This window comes from Apteryx rowi, unplaced genomic scaffold (genome assembly GCF_003343035.1).
Source record: "Apteryx rowi isolate R43461 unplaced genomic scaffold, aptRow1 scaffold_768, whole genome shotgun sequence".
NCBI classification, from domain to species: Eukaryota; Metazoa; Chordata; class Aves; order Apterygiformes; family Apterygidae; genus Apteryx; species Apteryx rowi.
In genome coordinates, this window is record NW_020451058.1 from 1 (window position 1) to 18,916 (window position 18,916).

At 51.7% G+C, this 18,916-nt stretch overlaps 1 protein-coding gene across 2 annotated transcripts in view; it reads right to left on the bottom strand.

Moving 5' to 3' along the window:
- Positions 1–2,666: 2,666 nt before the first annotated feature.
- The window catches only part of NOS1 (nitric oxide synthase 1), a 72,686-nt gene continuing 56,436 nt past the window's right edge, over positions 2,667–18,916 (bottom strand). For both annotated transcript variants that reach the window (XM_026088375.1, XM_026088374.1), the window contains 12 exons: positions 18,537–18,711; positions 17,939–18,077; positions 17,119–17,197; positions 16,330–16,523; positions 15,524–15,693; positions 14,604–14,814; positions 13,630–13,717; positions 13,210–13,331; positions 12,863–13,011; positions 11,688–11,882; positions 10,645–10,763; positions 2,667–9,312 (listed from right to left, as the gene is read on the bottom strand). In XM_026088375.1, the coding sequence (XP_025944160.1) occupies positions 9,297–9,312; positions 10,645–10,763; positions 11,688–11,882; positions 12,863–13,011; positions 13,210–13,331; positions 13,630–13,717; positions 14,604–14,814; positions 15,524–15,693; positions 16,330–16,523; positions 17,119–17,197; positions 17,939–18,077; positions 18,537–18,711 (1,657 nt within the window). In that variant the 3' untranslated portion in view covers positions 2,667–9,296. The remainder of the gene's footprint in view (positions 9,313–10,644; positions 10,764–11,687; positions 11,883–12,862; positions 13,012–13,209; positions 13,332–13,629; positions 13,718–14,603; positions 14,815–15,523; positions 15,694–16,329; positions 16,524–17,118; positions 17,198–17,938; positions 18,078–18,536; positions 18,712–18,916) is intronic.

Consider the following 18,916-nt stretch of genomic DNA (forward strand, 5'->3'; position numbering starts at 1 on the left):
CTGCCACCTCTGAGGTAACCCCTGAGGTCACACCTCTGCCACGTCTCAGGTAACCCCTGAGGTCACACCACTGCCATGTCTCAGGCAACCCCACTGCCACGTCGGAGGTGACCAGGGCTGGTGGACATGCTCCCCTCACGCCAGCCTGGCACCGCAGAGCTTGATGGCGGAGCAGCCCAAATGGACGCCAGCGGCAGTACGGTAACTGCTCCTTGCCCTTCTCCGCTGGGAGAGGGCAGCACGGCTCCTGGCGAGGACCGCAGGCCTTCCTGCACACGGCTGCTCCTCCTCCTCTCTCCTGCTCCTTGCAGACAACTTAGGGTCTTTCTTCCATCAGCTGAGCTCAGCCCCAGCTCCGGTAGCTCAGCGTGGACCTGATTTGCGTTGGTGGGGCCCCCCACCTGCCTGCGGGCCTCCCAGCGGCCACCCCACTGCCCTGGCTGGGATGGGGCTCCGGCAGCAGGCTCGCTCCCCCTGAGCCCTTGGGTCTGCACAGGTCAGTTCAGGGCCAGCTAACGTAGACGCAGCACTGATTTAAATCCAGATTTCTGCATGTCCCTCCCTGGAGGTCAGGTCTTCTGCCCTGATCACATCTGTGGCAATCTGTCCTCCTGCTCTCCAGGGCGCATTAAAAAGTAATCTGTTTAAATAAAGGCAGACTGCTACCCGCTTACAAGAGTGCACGACATTCCCATGTAAAAAGCCATGCCCATAGTCCCAGCTCACTCCCCCAGCCTCCTGCAGCTAGCTATTCCTCTTGCTGGCCAAACTGCTCAGGCCTCTCAGGTCCTGTCTGGACTACTGTTTCTGAGGCTCCAGCACAGAAAGTTGCCCTGCAGATAGTGTGCAAACAGCTCTGCTTGATCAACTGGGGTATTTTTCTGATGGACATGATACAAATGATGTAAAACACGTAATGCTGTGAAGTCAAACAACTTTACAAGAAAGTGTTTCTGTCTTGCAGCTAAATAGATCTCACCAACCAATGCCACCAGCCTGCTTTTTATTTATTAAAGCTCAAGTGGACACACAGAGCAAGGCCAAGATATCAGGAGAGGCTGCTCAGCATTGAGAACCCAGAGATAAGAGAAGAATGAAGTCCACTAGATTTTAGTTCACTTTTTTATTTTGACTGTAATGCAAACAGGCATAAGTATTTTATTCCATAAAATCAGAAGATTGGAACTATACAGAAAGAGGTGCATGCTTTAGAACAATGTGGACATCTTGCAAACAGAGCCAGAGTCAGTCCAAGAGAGGGGCTGGAGTACATTGTACGAATGGCAGAGATTTTAGCAGCATTGAGAGCTCAGAGGTAGGGGAAAACCATGTTTCTGACCGCTTAAAGCACTGGTACGATCAAATACAACTCCTGCTCATCCCTGCTCCCTCTCTCCCCACCCCTTCACTCCTCAGAACAAACCTACCTTAGAATCACAATAAAAGTTACAAAAGAAACTACCCCCCTCCAAACATACCTGTCTTACAGGATGCAAAATGGAAGTAAAGTCAATGTGCCAGTCTTAAATCGCGGCATCATTTTATAAACCAGATGAAGGCACAGTGACATGAGGAGGTGCTGAGAGGAGGGAGGAAGGGGCAGGAGAACCAGAGAGTAGAGAGAGGCTGGAGTCCCTTCTAGCAGAGCAGAATTTACCCACATCTGAGCTTTTAGAAAACCTCTACAATGGAAAGTTTGGGAGTTGCCTGCCCCAAAGCTGCCACCCTTCACAGAGTGGTCCCCTTTCTCATCTCTGCACCACTGCTCTTCAGGAAAAAGGCCACCAGAAAACAAACAAACAAACAAACAAGCAAACCTTTGAGGCTTAGACATTTCAAAGTTGCCTAAGGGAATAAAGGGAATAAATCCCTGTTCCTATTACAAAAATTAATTGGCACTGAATATCAAATTCCCTGGGCAGCTGGCAGAGCTACTACTGTTTCTAACTACATGCAATCTAAAAAGCAATGAGTCCTGGCTGAAAGTCATCTTACTCTGCTCATCTGCCACCTGGGGAATCGTGTAAAATCTAGAAGAACTCCGGATGTTGCTACAGACCAGGCAACCTAACCGTTGCTATTCGCAAGCTCTTTTTAGCATACGGAGCCCAGGGTTTCTGAAGGCATCTCAGGACAGCAGAGCACATTGAGCCTTGGGAATTCTGGACATTTGACTGTTTTGTAGATTCCTAGCAAGCGGAATTTTGCATTGAATTTCATTGGCTATAAAGCCATCACTTCAATGCTGGGCACTGGGAGGTTCTGAAACATCGCTTTCTGTTTCCAGACAGCCTGCTGAGTACTGTAAAGCATATTTTGTTAAGACATGATTCCATATCACAATCACACAGAGAGAAAAATTTAAAAAATCAGGTTTGGAAGTGGGTAGCTCTAATGCCTGTGGCTCTTTCTGAGACAAAGTGATTGGGTTCCTGTGTGAATTTGAATTTAATTAATGAATCTGAAAGTACATGCAAGTTTTCAGAATGGAAACTCAAGATCTTGAATTAAAAAAAAATTTGGGGGCCACACGACTTTAAAAGATTTCCTACTTCTGCAGCTTGAGGACATTTTCAAGGACTATTCACATAGGGTAGCTTTTCTTTTTTCTTCTTCTTTTTTCAGACAAGTGAAATGCCTCCCCCATCCCCACCCCCCCCACCAAGCAAATGGTGATTTTTAACTAATTTTAATTTGTCCTCAAAGCGTTTGCAGAAATTTTTTTTTTTGCTTTCCCTGCCTAAAACCAACGTGTGAAAACATAGCAACAGAAAGACACCCTGCCTCAGTTGATCTTTTAGATTGACTTTTTCAGTATTTAAAGTCTTCAAATTTTTGAAGTATTAAAAACACTTGTCCAGCATTATTCACTAGCAGAGGTTTCTGAACCAGCCCTGCAAAGAGCTGTGTGGAAACACTGCAATCAGGCTGTGTAGGAGTCTACTCCAGCCCAGCTCCATAGCCTGGGAGTGACGCACTCCTGCTGTCCCACAGTCCCAGAACGACTTCTTCTCCAAGCTTTGGCCACTGGATACAAGAGAAATCCCAGGTGTCTTGCCTGCTTCCTTGTCAAGGTAATGAAGAATAGCTGCAAAGCCTTGGCCTGTAGGCTCCCATTAAATAAGGGATTCTCAGGACAAGGCTCACACATCTGATTTTCTTGCTTTTGAAGCATTTCCTCCCTCCCTGATATCTGGTCAGATAGATACATGACTGAGGAGGCAGGAAAACAGCAGCCTTTGTAGTCAGCTCATTGCTGTGAAGTGCTCTTATCAGAAAACAAGCTACGGCTGCTCAGCTATGAACTCACATTCTGTGGTTTTTTTCCCCTGTGATTTCAATGGCTCAAACTTCCATCACAGCCTTCATTGGCAACATCTGTAGGGGTGGAAGCCAAGAGTTTCTAGTCTGCTTTATTCCTGGCACAGCCAGAAAAAGATATATCTGCATTACAATGCTTAAATATTTCATGAATTGCCCTCGTACCCATACTAAAATCAAGCAGATTTCTAGTAAGGTCTGTTTTACTTTTGGAACCAAGTGCTTTAAAGCAGCAATCTCATTAGCTTTCTCCAGCTCCCCTGAATTCCTGTTAAATACATATGGCCATATGGAAGAAGCTAGAGCTCAGATCTCCCCGTTGAGGGTAGATTTCAAATGGATTACTAGAGAGTCATGCATTGCAGGCAAGTGCAAGTGCTGATTGACACACGTGAAAATACTGTCATCAAGAAATTGCTGCTGCTGTTGCTGCTATGAAAGCCTGATCCTGCAAGCTGCTGAACATCCTCAATGCCACTGAAGCCAACAGGTGTGGCCACAAGGCATCTTGTGTCTGGGAGGACTTGTACTCTGCACTAATTTTGTCTGAGTTCGGGAACACAGTTTTCAGGAGTGTTCTGCACTGGCCACATTTTGTTCCTCCTGTTACAGCAGAGGAAACTGCCGTAACAAAGACAGAGTTACAGCAACGTTGAATGGTCTTGAAAGTGTATCTCCATCTGTTCTGTAAAGGGACTGTGCTCCCCTCTCGAACTATCAAAGCAATTGCAAAGTTATCAGAGCAATTCTGAATCCGAGAACTGGGTCCCCAGTGAAAGCAGGAGCAAAATTTAGTTTTGATCATAAAATTCTCCTTCCAAAAACACTGGGAACTCTCTGCAGCTCCTCCAGAGGTATAAATCAGAGGACTCCAATTGCTTCAGCGGTACTAAGGTATGCAGCAGCTTTGGCTTAGGCCTGGCGCAAGTCCGTGAGGCTGCAGCACAAACATGCACTTTCCCCCCAACACCTTACTAAAAACGTGTCCCTCCAGTATGTGGTAGGTTTTCACAGACCAGTGGTGCTCACAGGAGGTGGTGTACAGTTTGCACCCAAAAAGACTGTTACCCTGCAAATCCTTCCTACCCCCTATAAAGCCCTGTCAGTGGCAGATAATTGCACAGCACAGCTGAGCAGGGATAAAAATTTGCTCTTAGTTATTCCAGGGGAATTTGCCCACCAAGAATTTCACTTGTAAAATGAAATCATCTGTTCCCCACAACCCCCAGGAGCATCTCTGGAGACAGCAGGAATGGGAGAGCAACTCCAGAGCAGTAGTCTCTTCCCAGCACAAGGCACTGTAAGTCCATTGCCATCCCCAGGACCCACCTTTGCTGAGCAGCTTGCTGTGCCTTTTGGCTGGGCAGACAGGGCAAAGAAGGAGAAAGGAGGGATCTCCAGAGGGAGGTGATGGAGGGAGCCTGGATTATAGCCTGGGAGGGGGTGAGAGGCATCGTATATTAACAATAAAGCAACAAATGGAGCAATCACAGTTAGACTGGACACAGAGGTTCATGCAGCTCCATTCTCTTCCCATCTCCTCTTCTGCATAGATACAATCACATTAGCTCAGGAGACAAGTGCAGGTTTCCCAGTCATGCATGGACACATTGGCTTATGCTGCTCTGAGCGTGGACTAAGCCTGCCTGCTAGCCAGTGGGGACACATAGGCACAGGATGTGGGACAAGTAGCAAGACAGCTCAAACTCAAACCCAATTTCTCCGGCTAGTGTGGAGGCAACTGGTTCAGTTCCATCAGTGCAATGAGCTTAGGCCTACCCAGCAATGACAGTAGAGGTTTTGCATCTTTGCAGGTCTATTCCTGATAACAGAAGTCTCATTATTTTCTCACTCTCTGTTGGGTATTTCATAAATAGCAATAGAAAGAAGAACAGCAAACTCCCAAGCAGCCCTTCTGGGGAGATGAAACCTTTGAAGTCATCAGCATAGGCAGTTGATACCCTTGCACTGAATGAACAACTTATTTTTCCCTGTTAGTGGACACCGTGGGTTGGGAAAACACAGAACCGTTTCCCATGAGTTTTCAGTTCACACATAACTTTCTGTGGACATTTGAAAAAGTTACAAATTAAAAGGCTGCAAAAAAAATGTAGAATCTTTTGATAATATCTTGAACATCAACTCTTGTGTTTGGAGTAGAGCTTCCTTATGTTTAATCCTTGGGAACTGAAAAGGAGATGAGCTGCTGCAAAACAGACAGTGGTGGTGGACATCCATGATGAGAAGAATTGCACACTTGATGAGGCTGGGAGTCCATCAGGTCTAGTAGCCCCTTGCCACAGAAGCCATGTCGGGGGGTGCGGGAGCCTGAAGGGCAGGAGGCACCCCAGGATGATGGATTTCTGAGCTGAGAGCTTGAGGCACAAGACCTCCAGGTGTGACACCCCCAGACAGCTCATCACACTGGTCTGCAGGAGACCCAATCTCGCTCTCTGCCATTTCTGCATGCTGGAGATATTGTGTCTACACCCACGTGTCAGACATGTCACACTGAGATGAGCAGAGTCTAGACAACTGGTGAAAGAGCCGCATTTGTGGAATGATAAAGCAGATTCACAAGTTTATTTCTCCCTTTGCTGAGGGAGAAAATTAAGCTTGAGGGGAGTGCCGGTCCCCTGCAGGTAAGAGGAATGAAGGAAAAGCTGAGACGTCTGGGACTGACTCAACAGAAAACAACAAACCAAATTTCCCAGTCATGTGGCTTGCGAGGAACAAACGGTCCTACTCAGATCAAGGGAACGGAGGGCAGCTCAGAGCCCTGAAGGGATGTAAGCTTCATGGACCTTCATGGCAGGGAGGGCTTTTCTTCTCCTGGGACAGGCAGACTGGCCTTAAAACAGCATTTCCCTTCCAAAGGGCTCTGAAGGCCTCATCTACTTGATGGCTGCTGAACTTGAGATGGTCTGGCTGCCTGCCCCACACAGACACTTTGGAAATCCCACCGAAGGCAACAGGGGAGGCTGAATACACCACCACGTTCCCTTCTCCGCTGCGCTTCCCAGGCATTTTCACTGGCGTATCGGATGGAAGGGGCGAGACGGCAGACTTTGGGGGCAGGAAGAGCAAGCTGATCTCACAGCAGACAGCCTGTAACAGCAACGCTACTTCCAGCTGGGAGATGTTATAGCAAGAGGGGTGGAAAGCAGAACAGAAAATAAAAACAAATTGCCAGCAACATAGGATAAGCTGGAAAGAGGATGAAGACGAGGGCATTTCTTTGGGCACTACCTCCTTTGCAGGTTGCATCGATACTTCTAGGAAAGGGAGGATAAAAGCACAAAGGCTAGAGCCAGAATCAAGCTTCCAAAAAGGAGGGGAATGAGATTGGGATTTGTTCTTTGACTCTGTGTCTGCAGAGTCAGCCATGGGGCTGACTAGGGGCTAGGGACAAGCTTGCTCTATGCTTACAGGTTTAGGGCCAGGGATTTGGCTCCCACAGGCGGGATCTCTGCCCAAATTCACAAGTCACAGTATCTACGAGACCCAGCTCTCCCATCCCACCGACTGCTCTGGGATTAGGGCACAACCCCCAGAGGTGGGCCGGGCGCTGCCTTTTTTCCTGTTCTGCTTGCGACTCTACGTCATGAAGTCCACATGCAGTGTCACAAACCCAGTCCTTCTTGCAGCTGGTTGGAAGCCCTGCTCCGGCTCCCTTCCAGCACAGCGAGCTCGGCTGCGGCCACACCGTGGCAGCATTCATTCGCATTTCACTCCACGCTCGATGCTCTGCTGGGACCAACAAAACTGAGACCTGGATCTCAAATCTCCCCACCTCTGGAGGCCTTTTGCTCCTGGGTTTTCGGGCTAGAGCTGCTTCAAGCATTCAGGGAGTTGAGGTTGCAGAAGGTGGTTATATTGGATGGAAGATGTGGCTAGCCAAGCAGCAGGAAAGGGTAGGAGGCCCCAGCTGAGGGTGTGATACTGCACAGCCTGAGGCCAGCGGAGCCAGTGTGGGTTGCACCACAGGCTGGGAGAGCAGCAAGCCCCATGCAGCTCTTTTTGTTCAGACTGGCTTGGGGCAGCTAATCTTAAACCTCCAAAAGCAAAACTCACCCTTACAGCTCCTGGACAAACCCTCTGCCAGTGCCAGTGCAGGTGCCTTGCTCCATACAAGCGCCAGCACACGGTTTAGCAGAACAGGGGCAGGAGGAAGGGAACAGACCATACTAGCTCAAAATGCCAGCTCCATACCCTGCCTCCAGCGAGAGCTGCAGCCACGCTCTGCCCTCGCCCTGGCAATGAGGGAGGAAGAACCTTCTTCTGCAGGGGCGGAACAGGGTGAGGAAGGGAGCAGACAGAGAAAGGGCACACAAGGTCACACGTGCTTTACCTTGCTGACAGCTTTTCCTCTCTAAAAGGGACTGATATCTCCCTGTGACCATGTTAAAGGACCGCTTTTGGGGCCAGATTTTTTGCAGCAGGGTTGAGGTGTGAGTGTGTCAGAGCCCAGAGTCACACAGAGTCTTTGCATCCGATCTCACCTCCCTTGTCACGCGGCATGTCCGGGCAGAGACAGCTCGTGCCACTCGCAGGTGGCGCAGAGCCTACTCAGGGGACTGGCTTGCCACCAAGAGGCCACATGTATTTCTTTTGCCAAGCAGGTCACTCCATGCAGGTGGCTTCTGCTCTCGAAGCTGTGCATGGGGTTGGGGCTCTGCTGGCCCAGAGCTGCTCACAAGACCGCACTAAGGTGGAGCTGATGCTCTCTGGGCTTGCAACAGCCCCTGGCGCTGTGTGAGGGACACGGTGAGCCTCAGCAGCCCCCACGCTGGCCCAGCGCTGCTTCCCAAGGGCCTTCACTACCAGGAGATGCCTCTTGCAACTGGGGTTGGAGGTGTTCCTCTCTCAGCCTTGGGGCTTTCCAGGCTCTCCTGGACATGGGTTCATGTGTTCACAGCATGTGAAGCTCTAGGATGCAACCGATTCCTGAACCTCTCCTGCCAGCATCATGGCTAACCTGTTCCCCATCTGTGCTGCAGATCGCATGTCTCCTGTAAAGCCTTTTGGAGGACAGTCTGGCTGAGCAGTCAGAGGCGCAGGCAGTCGTTGCCGTGAGTCTCTCCCTGCATGCACAGCCTGCACGTTCAGGGCTTGCTCCTCATGGGAGGACTTTCACGCCAGCGGGAGGGGGACAGCAAAAGGAGCAGGGGCTGGCAGAGGGAGAGACTCATGGGGAACAGGGAGCAGAGAAGGAGGCAAACACAGTGCGGAACCCATTTAGGTGAAATCGTTATGAGTTAATCAGCAACATGTGAATCAGGGACAGCCCGGCCTTCAGATCAAAGCAAGCACTTCTGCACCCAGGCTGCCTGGGGATGGACAAAGTTCATGGGCATGAGAGCATGGCACATCTTCTGCCTCGCGCCTTGGGCATGCGTCCAGGCCTGTGTGAGTCCAAAGGAAAGCAAAGACCACACAAAGATTCAACCAAGTCCCGAGCTGGGGGAAGAGGTGCCCTGCGGAATAGGGGAACAACCCCCAGTTGTGGTCAAGCAACAAGAACTGGCCAACCTGTGCACCCCCTCACCCAGCCCCCTGGGCCTCTGCTCTCCCCCAAAACACCCAAACTGCGGATGATCACGGGGGTGGTGGTTTCATGCAGCTGCAAAATGCCCTCATGAGGAGAAGGAGAAATGTTAATTTTTTTTTTTTAAGAGCCACTGTGGATTATAAAGCCATTGTACTTCAGTGGGGAAATCTGGGGAAGGGAAACAGGGGTGAAAAGAAACCGCCACAGGACAAGAGAGAGAGAGAGCAAGAGAAAGAGGAAGAAAAAGAAATAAAAATCATCATCATCATCATTGTCAGGACACAACAACAGGACAGAGCGCTTTCCATGGGCACTTCCCCATGGAAAAGGTGCCACCGTGTCCGTGAAATACAAAACCCAGTGCCCTCCGGCTGGAGGGGGCAGCAGGACTGGTCTGGCATCCCCTCTGGGGCAAAGGGTCCGGTTAGGAGCAGAAAACCCTGCAAGGGAAAGGGGAGAAAGGCCAGCCTTAGAGGGAGCAGCGAGGAGTGTCGGAGCCCCTTTCCTGATCCGGCTCTTTCTCACGCAGTGGCAGAACTAGCCACTGGGTGCCAGGGCGCAATAGGATTAAGCATTTGGCTGATGCAGAGCAAAGCCACGCGGGACTTTTGTCCTCTGCTGCAAGGAGGGCAGGATGGGATCTTTGGCTGTCTTTTCAGAAAATGGACTATCGCGCTTTCCTGTGTAACCCTCCTGCAGAATGACCCAGCAATTAAAGGCAGTAATCACCACCCGCTTCTTCCCACAGGTCCTGTTGAAGGGACCACATTATAGGCATTAATGTATGGAGCTCTGCGCATCTGGGTGAGGTGGGCAGGTAGGTAACCCTTATCCCTAGAGATGGGAAACTGAGGCCCTCTTTATACAGCGCAAATGCCACTGTGCGTGCTGCATGGGAGCAAGAGTCCTGTCAAACCTCAGGGTGGCTGGGAAACCCGCTCCAGGTCAGCCAGGCACTACACGGCACAGCTGGGAGTGCAGGGAAAGGACTGCACTCCAGGCTGCTCACAGCGCAACACCCCAACGCAAAACCAAGGGGGTGAAACCTGCTAACAAATTCCAAGATGTTTACTTCTTTTGGTTGTTTTTACAAAAATGGAAAGAAAGAAAAGTCTCTAGATCTTTCCAAACTGGGCATGCAGCTGTCAGCGTGGGGACAGCACAGAGACCTCCCTGCTGTGGGTACCAGCCACCCGTTGCCCCAGGAGGCAGCCAGCCCTGCCACAGCCGGCACCAGGAGCCGGGGAGAGCCTCCCTCTCTGTGGGTCCTGCAAACCTTACAGCCCATGTACCCACCTGGCTCACTGTTCAGGGAGCAGAGGGAGGCCACTGACATGACCCAGCACGCCTATTCGCTTCCCATCAGCGTTTGGATGGGATTGTCGGGTCCAAAATGCTTTGACTTGTCCTACCCCCTTCTTCAGACGAGACTCTGCTCCATCTATGCTAATTGCATTTATCTAGTGGTGCTCTGTAGCTTTTCAGGGGTAGCATGGGACCATGGGTTGGAAAGGGAAAGTCATCGCTCTTCGCCAAGCACATTGGTGCGATGACCTGGGAAGGCCAGGGGGATTTGCCCTAGCGAGGTGAGAGCTATTACAGAAAGACTGCCATGCAGTGGCATCTGCTTCCAGTGCAAAAATCAAATGCCTTTTTCAGCCTCAGCTATAAGAAGTGCCATACATGTGAAAAAGTTAAAGCTTCCTTCCCCGTACCACAGCCCACACGCTTGGGAGACAATAACCCGGGTTAAAATAAACATGTCAACTCACTCATCCGTATCTTTTTTGCTCTCCTCAATGAATGCAATAGACTCGGATCTAAGGCGGTTAGTCACTTCATATGTACGCAGGGTGACTCCAAAAATATCCTCGTGGTACCGGCTGTCATCCTGAAACAGAGGACAGCAGAGGGACAGTGAGAAAAAAWATATATATTTACAAACAGTTGGTCTTGCTGCAGCACCAGAAAGCTCCAGCGCTGTGGAAAGCTACCCAATACCCACCAAATGTTAGGGGGCCTGTTGCAAGAGCTGGGGGGCGGTGACAGAGCCGCTCGGTGCCGTCAACCTCCTCAGCGGCTGGCAGTCCACGAACCGCCTGCCTTTGGGGGCCAAGCAGCCCCAGGCCAGCCCATGCACCAGGGCTTTCACTTGCAAACTTGCTAAAACTGACTCTGGGCTCCCTACACTCCTGAGACCACGTGGGAACATGGTTCAGAAGGGGGTAGTGCCGTGGGGATGGTTGGGCAGCACCGGAGCCATCCGAGCATCCACCCTCGGGCCGGTATCCCAAACCAAAGTTACTTCTGCTTCAGCTGTAACACCTGCAGTTCCATGTTTGCTGAAAGCCACACGGACAAAGGAGATTTTGTGGGGGGGACCTTAAACTGCCCCGTTAGCTTGCTTCAGTGATTGAGGGACAGTGGGGGCTTAGCAAGACAAATAAGCCCTGTCCAGCTATTGGCACTTGATCTGTGCTCCAGGGACATCTGCCCTACCAAGGACACCAAAAGGAGCTTGTATTTAGTGCTCAGCACCAGATGGGGACAGGCTTGTGGCTGGAGCACAGCACATGCTGAGGGGGCTATGGCCAAGAGCCCCTGTAAGCGAGGTGACCTCCACTGCAGACCTAAAGCTTTTGGAGGATCATGCTCCCGACCTTGCCTGGCTGCAGGCAGCGTGCATGGGAGCTGCGGTCCCCCGCAGCACCCGTATCCTCAGTGCTCCCTGGTCTGCAGGAGGAGACACCAGGTGCAGTGCCCTTGGCAGGAGCTCGCACGGTGTCTTGTGGTGCATGGGGGAGATGCTACTCACCCGCAGCTTGCTGATGAAAGCGCCTGCCTCCTCCACCGACAGCTGGCCCTGCTGCCTCACAATGCGCTGAATGGTCTTGAGGACGTCCCCAGCCATAGTAACATCCCCGCACACGTAGATGTGGCCTCCCTGCTCCTTCAGTGCTTTGTACACGGTTTGGGCCAGCTGCTCCTGTAACACGTCCTGCACGTATTTCTGGGGGAGGAGGTGGGAACTGATGTTAACTACAGCTTCTCAGCCCCATCTCCCTGTGTGCTCCATCCAGCTTCGCGTGCACCAGCTGCCTCCCATGTGGCAGTGCAATGTGACCACCTCTCAGGGGGAGCACGCCTGCACCTCGCAGCACCCACCAGTGTTCTGCAACCTGCGCTCAAAAACCTGCCCTGCATCCCTTGGGTGCTCTGTGCACAGCTTGAAGACAGCCTGAGTGTTGTGGCAGGGGGCGCTGGGTGCCCAAGGGGAYGCTTTTCCAGCACCCTTGGGGCTCTGCTTGCAGATGGAGGTCTGGTCCTGAGGACCGCTCTAAGGGTCTGCATCTGCTCAGTGAATCCCCCTAGGAACACCAGGATGCAGGCATGCAGTACCGCTGGAAAAAATATTCAGGTCTAGAGTATGCCTTTCTGGTACCCACAGGAAAATTTAGAGGCAAGTGGGGACTGAGCTGCAGGGCTGGGTGTGGCACTCAGGTGGGGAAAAAGCTGCATGCTTCTTCAGAGCTTGACTGGGCAAGGTTTTGATTTCTGCTCTTCCTTAGCAGACAGAAAAGTGATGAGGCAAGTAGCAAAGCTTCCCTTGGCTGTTGCATTTTCACACCTTCGTATCTCACTGCTGGGCCCGCTCAGGTGGCAGCGGGAATTTGGACCAGACGTTTGCACTGGCTTCAGGCCATCCTCCTGAGGAACATTCCTCCTGGCTTGGGAGGATGTGCCTTTCCCCTTCCTCATCTGCTTTTGCCTGGTGAGGATGGCTCCAGGTCAAAGAGCAAGTGACGGGGGCGCGCAGCCCTGTTGGTGCAGGGATGGGAACGAGCCCTTGGCGCGGGGTTGCAGCAGGAAGGAGGCGATCCTGCATGCACACACAGGTTTGCAATGGCATGCCATGCCGGGCACACTGCACCAGCTGGCCACAGCCACTCGGGGCTGCGTGTAGGGGCTGGAGCAGTGCCTGCAACTCACCTTTGGTTTGTCTGGTTCCCGGGAGTAGGCTGTGTACAACTCTCTGAAGACACCTTGGGTTTTGGCACAAAGCGTCTCCTCTTTGTAAATGTGGTCGATCCTGGATTGCCGGCAGCCAAATACCAGAACCATAGGACAAGGCTTCAAGCCTGAGGGAGAGATGGGGGATGCAATCAGCCCAGGAGACCACCAGTTCCATGGTTCTCCAAACTGCCTCTCYGGCCCCCCTCCGGACCTGCTGGCAGACCCAGTGTCCTGCACAAGACTGCTCTAGCCACCAGGCTGGCAGGAGCCTTCCCCAGCCCGAGTGGGGAGGGAGGAGAAAGCCAGCAAGGAGGAGGACCCACCTTTGTGCTGGATTTCAAAAAGCCGCTGCTGCCAGAAACTCCGGAAAGGGGCAATTCCTGTGCCAGGGCCGATCAGGATGCAGGGGACCTTGGGATCCTGGGGTAGGTGGAAGCCAGGCGCTCTGCACAAATTAAAGACACCAGTTAAACCCAAGCCCGATGTCCTCTCCTTCACCTCTGCCCATGTGAGGCCAAGGCAAGCTGAAAGGCAGCCCAGAGAGGGAGGGGTAAAAAATGAAGTGAATTTTCAGAAAGCGACGTTTTAGTGCAGAAGAGCTACGTCCTGGAGGAACCCATTTGAGCACAAAGCCAGGCCTGTTTTCTGTGCTCCCTTGGTGCTTTACAAGGGAGAATCCAGAGCAAAGAGCTCCTCTGGCAAGGGGCTTGCCACATCCTTCTAACCTCTCACGGATCACTCACCCTCTTACAAAACAGGGCACTACTTCATCAGTCTGTATCCGATTCAGCCAAGAGGAGCAGACTCCGTGGTGGATTGGTCCTTCACCATCTAGGAGGTGAGAGAAGAAAGTCTGTACTCAACACCCCAGCAGACTACTCCAATTGCTTTCCTTTCTGAAACCCTCTCTACTACATCCCCATCTGCACACCTCACTAAACCCCAGCACCCTTTAATATCTCCACATCCATCCCACACAGACTTGGTAGAAACTGGACACTTGGATCCTCTACAGAGCTACCCCAGCTCGCCCTGAAGCCAGCCCTGGACCACTATCACCACACTTAGGAAGCACACATCTTTTCCTCAGTCCTTTTTGACTGAAGCAGCACCCTACTGTGGGGCTTCCAGGCACAAGGTCTCCAGGATCTCTCTGCTGACGGTTGGTTCTCAAAAGCCTCCCTTCACTATGGTGTCTGCAAAGCTGCATCCTCCCCAGCCAGATTCCTACATGCGGCTGCATGCCTCGCTGCTGTGGCAGCCCCCTGAYGGATGGACAGTATCTCTCCCAGTGCCCCTCATGCTGTGGGGGCAAAGGGGCTGTTTCTCCCTACATGGTGAGCAGGGCAGCTGGGACTTATCAGTGCTTGTGCAGGTACTGAAATCTGGCTAGTTGTGGCAGTGTGGACTTCAGCACGGGCAAGCAAATGATCCCACGTGGAGCTCAGAGACACTGTGATTAATTTGTTGCTGATACCTGAGCCAGCTCTGGTGTCTCTGCTGTGCACTACCCTTAGATATGTAGCTGTTCTCCATAATGTGGGACAAAAGTGTTATGGTCTAAAGGAATCTGGTCACTGCAACAGGCAGAAAGACTTTAAAAYAACATCTCTCTGCCAAAGACATGTTTGTGTTGCTCATATGTTAATGGTCTTCTCCCTGGTCCCCACAACTAGCCTGTCTCTACTGACCCTTGCATGAGCACCCTCTGTGGTACCTCTAGTGCGGTAGGAGACCACTGCCACGGTGAGGTGGACCTCGCCTGGGTACATGTCCGGGGAGGAGCTGATGGAGTAGTAGCGTGGCTGGAGCAGGGGGAGCTGCGTGAGCAGGAGCGTGGAGGGCATCTGTACGGAGCGGAACTCCTCCAGCACCTCCACGATAGTGGGGTTCTTGGACCATTTCCATTCCTCGTACTCCTGCAAGCCCTGCAACCAGGGAAGGAAGGGAGGCGAGAGCTGAAGCATCTACCTCTTCCAAGCCTGGTATCTCTATCAGTTTCCCACCAGGCCTGTGGCAGGGTGAAGGTGGGGGAAAGTGGAGGCAGGCAGGACGAGCCCTGCTGTCCCATGTGTAGACTCAGCAGAACCACATGTACATTGYGTGGGATAAAAAAGTTCCCAGCTTTACCCAGGGCCTTGAGGAACTTGGTGCTCAAGCACAGTGTTCAGTGGCAAGGGATCTGGCTTCAGCACCCATCTCTGTTACAGATTGCCTGCCTGTTTTCAGGCCACTCTGTTTCAAAGTCTTCATTTGTGCTGGGAAGTTGAGGTTATATCTAGAAGTTATTTCATCTGGGGCTGAAGGATTGGGCTACTAAATAGAGAAAATAGTCCTGGGGGAAGGAGCCACGTGGAAGATGATGCTCAAGGGGAAGGACTGCATCCTGGGGCATGTCACAAACCATTTCTATGTCCATAATGGGCAACCCTTAAGGAATCCTGCTCTCACCTCTGAGAAGGAAARTTATTGACAGTGACTCACGTATACACTGTCCTTCCTGATCACATATGTCCCATGAAGCTCCATGGACACCCACACGTAAAGGTGGAGGAAATCTGACTACTCACTGACTACTGACATAAAGTCAGAAAAACAGCCCCTGTGAGTCCCTCCTATTGGGATTTGAGGCTTTACCTTGCTAAGGACCTGAAGACGTTTCTTCTCCTTCTCACTGGTGGCCAGTAAAGCAAACTGCTGCAGCAGCAGGGGCGTTGGAGGGGTGGTGATGTCCAAATAGTACTTAAATGCCTGGAAGATGGTGCATGGAGGGACACGGTTCTCATCTGTCCAGTTACTGATGACACCTGCCAGGARGGAATCCAGCACAACCATGGGATCAGCTGAACTTAAGAGCGAAGGTGGACAAATCCTTGCTTTCATTCACCCTGCTCAGCTCTGACAGTGGATGAAGAAGAGCCGGAAAGAAGAGTCAATGAGATATCCTCATGCTAAAAGTGAGACACTGTGCAATGTGCACAAATACAAAGTCACCTTCAGCCTTGGTCACTGAGTTAATGCCATTTTCCATCTTCTGTTGCAATATGCATGGCAGTAGGGCATCAAACCCGTTCCCAAAATATAATATTGGGATGGTCCACCAAGATCCCTTAACTCTTCTTTCCAGCACTAGAGTTTGCTCATCCCATGAGAATGTAAATGCCTTTAGTTTGTCTGAAAATCTAGGAAACATCTTCCCCAGGCTCCTGCTCACCCTTCAAACCTTTGCCCTATGCTCTGAGTGCAGATTAGCAATGGATTTGGGCAGAAGAAGGTGAAAGGAGGTGCTCCCAGTTCAGGCAAATGCACCAGTGAGATGGGAAATGATTCTTCCTGGGGTCATCTATATCCCTGAGGAGCTACAGCAACCACTGTGGGGTGATGGGTGAGGACGATAGACTCTGTTTATGGCAAGGCTGCTTCTCTGTGCTGGCCCTGGTTACCTAGAGCTGTGTTCCTCTCCTCCAGGAGCTCCACCTTCACCAGCTGGTTGGCTGGAGGGGCATCTTCTAGCCTGTCGATCAGGGCATTGACCAAGTCTTCGTGGTTCCCTGGAAACACACCTAAGTGGTCCCCCGGCAGGTACTGCAGTTCCTGGTGTCCGTTGGTGTGAAGTCGCACAAAAATTGTTGAGCGACTACAGGGAAAGGACAAAAATCAGGACATGTTTTTGAGGAGTCTTTCAGGGAGTCACTGAGCTCTGTCCTATACAGCTTTGAGAGCCATTGGGTGTGCTGGGTGATGGTGGTAGGTCTAAGCCCTGGTGCGCATGCCCCATTGAACACATTGCCAAAATCACCATCTGGAGCTAGAAAGGGCCAGGCACCACCCTCACACTGCGACACCCTCTCCCTTCCCAGCCGCTGACTCACAGTCAGGGAATGTTAAAAAGGGGAAGATCATTTAGCCTCTTTCTTCAGCAATTTTATCCTTTCTYTAAATACACCCTGCCGCTCCACAAGTGCGGCAACCCATCTTTTCCTCGTCTTTACAGGCAGGAGGCTAATTTATGTAGTGGTAGAGCTTTCGCTGTATTAGAAGCTAGAAAATACTTCACCGGGTTAGCATAGCTTTCAGCCTAGATTATAACTTAGGCCACACTTGCACAAAGATGGTATCCATGGGACATTTAGGGTTCAAGAAATATATGCAACACTTTGTGCACAAATATGTTTGGGTGCAAAGAGAGTGCATTCATCTCCCACGGGCCACAGGATACCTGCACCTCCTACCTGGATTTTGGACTCTGCAGGTTCTGGCGTGTTATAAGCCGGGCTGCAAAGACTCGTTTTTTGTGAATGCTGTATAGGCCTGTGAAGGAGAAGAGTCAGTGAACCAAAGCAGCAGAGAGTGGCCAAAGCAGACAGCTTCTGGCTTTTGCAGAGACRTTGTCCACCACTGCCTCTCCTTCAAAGCCCTCCAGAGGGCTTGGAGAGTCAGAAGCCACAAGAAGGAACCAAATGTGTGCCCTGTTTTGTTATTGACTGAGGAATCCTCAGAAAGCACCTGCACAAGGAGCAGAGATGTGCCTTCACATGCAGGCATGCACCACTCGCTGCCAATACCACCTGGCTGGTAACTAAGCACTTGAATTTAGGAAGAGCTAAGCCAGTGCTACAGATCATCAGCTGCAGGAGCCATGCTGTGGGGCCATGTGTCAGTGGGCTGGACCTGCTATTACAACGCAACACTCAGAGGAGCAGGATTTGAACAAAGAGTTTGGAAAGCTCCCAGATTTCCAGCTCTTTGCTTCGAAAAAGGGGTCAGGAAGACGGAGATCAGATCATATCCTAACATCTCGGTTACCCAGATACAGAGAGGAACCAGCCAGCAGCCAGAGGGGCTTGAGACTGCCACAAACAGCTCGTCAGGCACAGCCACAGGGTAAGAGGGAGAGGCAGGGCTGAAATGCTGTGCATTTAACACAGAGATTGAGGAAGATGGGGAATTTGGGTGAGGAGGTTTGTCTCCTTTGCCCCCAGTAAGCGCATCATGGCTCCTCCTCAACCTGGCCCACATCCAGGGCCCTCTTGGGTAACCTCATGTGTGTACCTTGTGTGAGCTCAGGGGCCTCGGCCACGTAGGTCAGGCGAAACTTGCTCCTCTTCCAGCTCCGGTCRTTGCTGATGAGGGAGTTGTTGGCCTTCTCGATGTTCACATCATCGCCCACGCAGAACACATCRCACGCTGCCTGCAGCACACACCAGGCTCTCACGCAACTCCCTGCTTCACCCAGGCTTTCCATGACGTCTGGCCCAGCCCCACAGTCCCCAGCAGGACCCCATCATCCCACCCCACCTCAGCCAACACATGTTGAAGGGAAGCCATGATGGGGTAGCTCTAGACCACAGCGACCAGGGGCACGTCTCGGGGTGTCTGCCTCCACTGGGCATCTGGGATAACTGAAGAGGAATCCAACACCCTCTGGCAACTATATAGCTCAAACCACAGCTTCAGCTCCACCAAATTTTGAGGAACCTCAAGAAATTGTGTTTCTTTGTTGTGGGCCAAGCTCCCCAAAAACCCGGGATCCCAGTATAGGGAAGGAGAGGCTGGGTTTAGATCCAGCTCTAGCCAGAGGCTTTGCAGGCTCTGGCCCTGTGTCCTTCTCCCCTCTGCTCCTCCCTGAAGCGTAAAGGAAGAGGGCTACCTTGAAGACCTTCTTGGCCCAGGTCCTGAAGGACTCCTCCTGGCCACAGAGCTCATCCCCTTCTCCCATGCGGAGGATCCTCTCTCCACCCAGCTCCTCCAGGAGGGTGTCTACCGCCCGGGCAAAGGCGCAGAAATGGGGGTAAGCACGCGATCCCAGCCCAAACACAGAGAACCTGCAGAGAGGTGACACAGCGTCAGCTACAGAGCCTGAAGGGACACCGTGCCACTTGGGACACCACTGCCTCCCCCTCCCACACCGGCATTGCCAGCACCAACCTGGGGGAATGTGGAGGGATTTGTATGCTGCAAAAATGCATCATGTTTTAGGAAAGAGCTGTGGTAGGAGAAAGGGGTCTGTACAGCAGCAGCACCAGCTCT